At 37.3% G+C, this 5,000-nt stretch overlaps 1 protein-coding gene across 5 annotated transcripts in view; it reads right to left on the bottom strand.

Annotated features, from left to right (window-relative positions):
* The window catches only part of vav1 (vav guanine nucleotide exchange factor 1), a 29,746-nt gene that overhangs the window by 23,732 nt on the left and 1,014 nt on the right, over window positions 1-5,000 (bottom strand). For all 5 annotated transcript variants that reach the window (XR_015477096.1, XR_015477095.1, XM_087237921.1 and 2 more), the window contains one exon: window positions 4,484-5,000. This exon is cut by the window's right edge. Coding sequence is in view for 3 of the 5 variants with exons in the window: in XM_087237921.1 (XP_087094047.1) it covers window positions 4,484-4,570 (87 nt within the window). In the remaining 2 variants the exon portion in view is untranslated. The remainder of the gene's footprint in view (window positions 1-4,483) is intronic.

Raw genomic sequence — 5,000 nt, 5'->3', positions numbered from 1 at the left:
CGGCAATGTTTAGACGTTATTCAGAGAAATAAATAACCACACATGTAAAGTCTGTGTATTTGATAATTAGTCTGATTTTGGGCTGTTCTTATACGTCTAATAGAGATCCATGTTGGATGTTAGCCTTGATTAAGCCAAGATATCGATGTTTAGACATCTATTAGACTTGCTTGCTTTGGTAAGTCGGTCACATAAAAAAAAAAAAAAACTTGACAGAAAGCATTTTTGTTCTGTCTAATAGATGTCTAATAGATGTCTAATAGATGTTTAAACTTGGACATCTTGGCTAAAACAAGGCTAAACTTGGGCTGTCAGTAAAATATTATAGAGATCTAAAAACAGCCCAAAACTAAACATATAGGATCATCAAATACACAGCAATAAATAACCACACATGTGAGGTCTGTCTAATCTGTCTATTGGTGATTAGTATAATTTTGGGCATTTCTTAGACATTTATTAGATATTCACTGACAGCCTAATTTAGATGGAAATGTTCAGACATCCATTAGACACATTTTTAACAAAACAAAAAAAGTGTTTGCAGGGGTAGGTAGATCTCTTTTCCAAAACTCTCCCACAAACCTTTTGTGTTTTTAATAGACGTCTAATAGATGTTTTTAATAGACGTCTAATAGATGTTTTTAATAGATGTCTAATAGATGTTTTTAATAGACGTCTAATAGATGTTTTTGATAGACGTCTAATAGATGTTTTTAATAGACGTCTAATAGATGTTTTTAATAGACGTCTAATAGATGTTTTTAATAGACGTCTAATAGATGTTTTTAATAGACGTCTAATAGATGTTTTTGATAGACGTCTAATAGATGTTTTTAATAGACGTCTAATAGATGTTTTTAATAGACGTCTAATAGATGTTTTTAATAGACGTCTAATAGATGTTTTTAATAGACGTCTAATAGATGTTTTTAATAGACGTCTAATAGATGTTTTTAATAGACGTCTAATAGATGTTTTTAATAGACGTCTAATAGATGTTTTTGATAGACGTCTAATAGATGTTTTTAATAGACGTCTAATAGATGTTTTTGATAGACGTCTAATAGATGTTTTTAATAGATGTCTAATAGATGTTTTTAATAGACGTCTAATAGATGTTTTTGATAGACGTCTAATAGATGTTTTTAATAGACGTCTAATAGATGTTTTTGATAGACGTCTAATAGATGTTTTTAATAGACGTCTAATAGATGTTTTTAATAGACGTCTAATAGATGTTTTTGATAGACGTCTAATAGATGTTTTTAATAGACGTCTAATAGATGTTTTTAATAGACGTCTAATAGATGTCTACACTGGAAGGTCTTGCCTACGACAAGGCTAAATTTGGGCTGTCAGAGAAAATCTAATAAACGTCTAAGAATAGCCCAAAGTTAGACTAATCATCCAAAAGACAGATTAGACAGACCTCACGTGTCTAAATGTGAATCTAAAATATCTAAAAATCCAATAATCTAAGAACAGCCCAAAATTAGGCATAAGATCATCAAATTACACAGGAATAAATAACCAGACATGTGAATTCTGTCTAATCTAATCTGCATTTATTTGATGATTATTCTGATTTTGGGCTGATTTTTCACTGACAGCCCAAATTAAGCCTTGTTTTAGCCAAGACATCCATGCTAGATGTCTATTCGATGTCTATTAAACACAAACTTTCTTGTTGAATTCACTCAACATTACTGGAAAACTGAATAATATTGCTTTGATATTAAAAAAAAACATTACATTATTAATATTTATGATGAAATGACATTCACGAGGACGTCTGGCATGCACTGGTTTCTCACTCAAACACAAACAACAAAACCCAATAAAGAGCAATTACCACACTTTTACATTCAAAACCTGCACAATAAAACACAACTACACTACTGTCCAACTAACACATCTTCAACAAACTGCTTCAAGAGTTTCACACTTAGATATTGCTTGATAATGTTAACAGGTTGGAGATATCAGAGGTAACTGAGCCCGGGTCCCCACCTGGTCAATGAGCATGTAAGGGGCTCAGGGACCAGGTAGTTCTCGAGAGCTCCCCCTGGTAAAGGAGGGAAGGGGGAGATGGGGTGGATGGGGGATTCTTCAAAAACTATAATGAGGCAGTAATGCTAGACATTCACTGAATGAGCACTGTTTACGTCCGACAGATCATACTATTATTATGTCCTTCTTTTTCATTCTTTTATAACCTGTTTCTACTCATTTTTATCTGTTTTTAATAATTCATATTGTTTGTAAACTTGTCTTTTTTATTCTTGTTTATGTAAAGCACTTTGAATTGCACTGTGTATGAAATGTGCTATATAAATAAACTTGCCTAGCCTAGACGGGTGATTTATTTTGAGTTTTAAATATTCTGATTGATCTACTAATGATTAGAGGAGAAACCAGCCGTGATCAGTCACATCACGTGTTCCTCTTGAAATTAGTTTGTGAAGCTTCACACATCAGTTCAGAATAATTTAGTTTCACTCTGCATCTACAGAAGGAGAGACTCAGAGTAGCGTTAAGTAAAAGAACGTGTAGAAAAGTACTGATTTTGTCTGTTTTATGAATGATGAAGTGTGTTTTCTGGATCTGAGCGGTGACTGAGGTGTTTCAGTTGTTTTCATTCATACTGAATGTGAAATGAGCTAAACCGAAAGCAGGGAAGAAGAACTGAATGAAGAGTTTAGAGAAAACAGACCTGGAAACTGAGAAATAAGTCCCAGCGGTTGTAGATAGAGTCTTGGACTAATATATCAGTATCACACAATGTCCAAATCTGACAATGCAGCACCGGTTACTAATATAACTATAACAAAACAGAATAGCTACAGCTGAAGTCAGAATTATTCGCCACACATTGATTTAATTTTTTGAATATTTCCCAAATGATGTTGGACAGATTGAGGAAATGTTCACAGTGTGTCTGATAATATTTGTTCTTCTGGAGAAACTATTATTTGTTTTATTTTGGCTAGAATAAAAGCAGTTTTTAATATTTTAAACACCATTTTAAGCTCAATATTATTAGCCCCTTTAAGCGATATTTTTCCGACTGTCTACAGAACAAACCATCATTATATAATGACTTGCCTAATTACCCTAACCTGCCTAGTTACCCTAATTACCCTAGTGAAGCCTTTACATGTCACTTTAAGCTGTATAGAAGTGTCTTGAAGAATATTTAGTCTAATATTATTTACTGTCATCATGGCAAAGAGAAAATAAATCAGTTATTAGAGATGAGTTATTAACACTGTTATGATTAGAGATGTGCTGGAGAAATCTGACCTCTGTTACACAGAAATAAACAGTGGGGGCGAATAATTCAGACTTTAACTGTTTATAACAAATATAATAGCAACATGTTTAAGTTAAATGTGGGTTTTACTTTAAATTCTGAACTGAAAATGTTTCATCTCCTTTAAATTAAAGGATACTTGTGTAAACATTTTGATGTAATAATATATTTGTATTAGGACAATGTGTTATACTTGTTTGTTATAATTTATAAAACACACACACACACACATTCACACACACTCATATTACACAGCAAACATTATACAGGGGTTGGAGAATGACGCTGAAGGCCCGGTGAAGAGCAGTAGCTGATCAGCTGCTGTAGCTCCTCCTCCTCAGTCCAGCATCAGCTCATCAGCACAGCGGCCAGAGAGATTCTGAGCTGCTCTTCTTCAGAATAGTGTTCAGGTCACTACTGATGCTGCTGGAGGAAAACCAGAATGGTTGGGTAGTCCTTGAAAGTGACCCATAACCTATCTAACACCAGTACCCAATCCATCAGTGATCCCCCCATGCTTGACTCAGGGCATCAGCAGTCTGGGTGGGCCGCTTCTTTGGGGCTTCTCCACATCATAACTCTCCCAGGTGTGGAAAGACAGTGAAGCTGGATCATCAGAGAACAGCACATGCTCCACACCATCCACAGCTCCAGATCTCCACCGCTGCTCCACTGAACCCGGCGTTTGGCATGGGCACGAGTGACCCAAGGTTTTCATGCTGGTTTACTAACATAAGAGCTGCGGTATGCAGGCTTGATCATCACACACTTGCTGTCTCGCTCACAGACACACACCAACCACCTCTGTCCTCTTCTGGACTCTACCATAATGCTGTGTGCAGTGCAGTGTTGAAGCAGAACTGGGCTGTTCCTCTGCTGATGATCAATACTGCTCACATTCAGCCCTCCAACACTAAACTGACCAGTGCTTCAGCACCATTGTCCAACCCCTGCATATATAACACTCACACACACACACACACACACACACACACTCATATTACATATTAACACACTTTCCCTCTCACACACACACACACTCTGACCTGAGCGCTGTCCCAAGTGACTCCCAGCTGGACAGAACTCTGCACTGGATCAGCCATGCCACACCCACACACACATATAACACACACACACACACACACACACACACACACACACACTGACCTGAGCGCTGTCCCAGGTGACTCTGTGGTTTTCGGGCAGCACTCTGCACTGGATCAGCCATGCCGCACACTGTCTCCACATCTCCATCTCCAAACGCAGCTCTGGGGACCTTCAGTGAGCCTCAAACTCTCCTGAGCAGCTCATCAGCACCAGAACTACAGATCCCACATGAGGAGGAGGACTACAGGAACACTCAGAGCTCTCGACCACCACCACCGCATCAACACACACACACGCTCTCTATATATATATGAGTGAGTGTCTCTATATACACACTCTCTATATATGTCTATATGTGTCTCTCTAGATCTCTCTCTCTGTCTCCAGCTCTCGGACTTCTTTATCTTGAAATGTTTGGAGATTTTAAGATTGTATCGCAAGATCCAAAGATTTAATCAAAAATTGTGAAAAATTAATAATTAATTATCTCTCTCTCTACCTCTCCCTCTCTCTCTCTCTGTCTGACCGTTGTCTTCGTCGACGTCTTCTCCTTACGAGTGTGTTCGGCGAGTGTGTG

The sequence above is a fragment of the Danio rerio genome, chromosome 1, assembly GCF_052040795.2.
Source record: "Danio rerio strain M-AB ecotype USA chromosome 1, GRCz13ab, whole genome shotgun sequence".
Lineage (NCBI taxonomy): Eukaryota > Metazoa > Chordata > Actinopteri > Cypriniformes > Danionidae > Danio > Danio rerio.
Note: the sequence above shows the minus strand (reverse complement) of the source record. Positions and strands in the feature narration are given on the sequence as shown.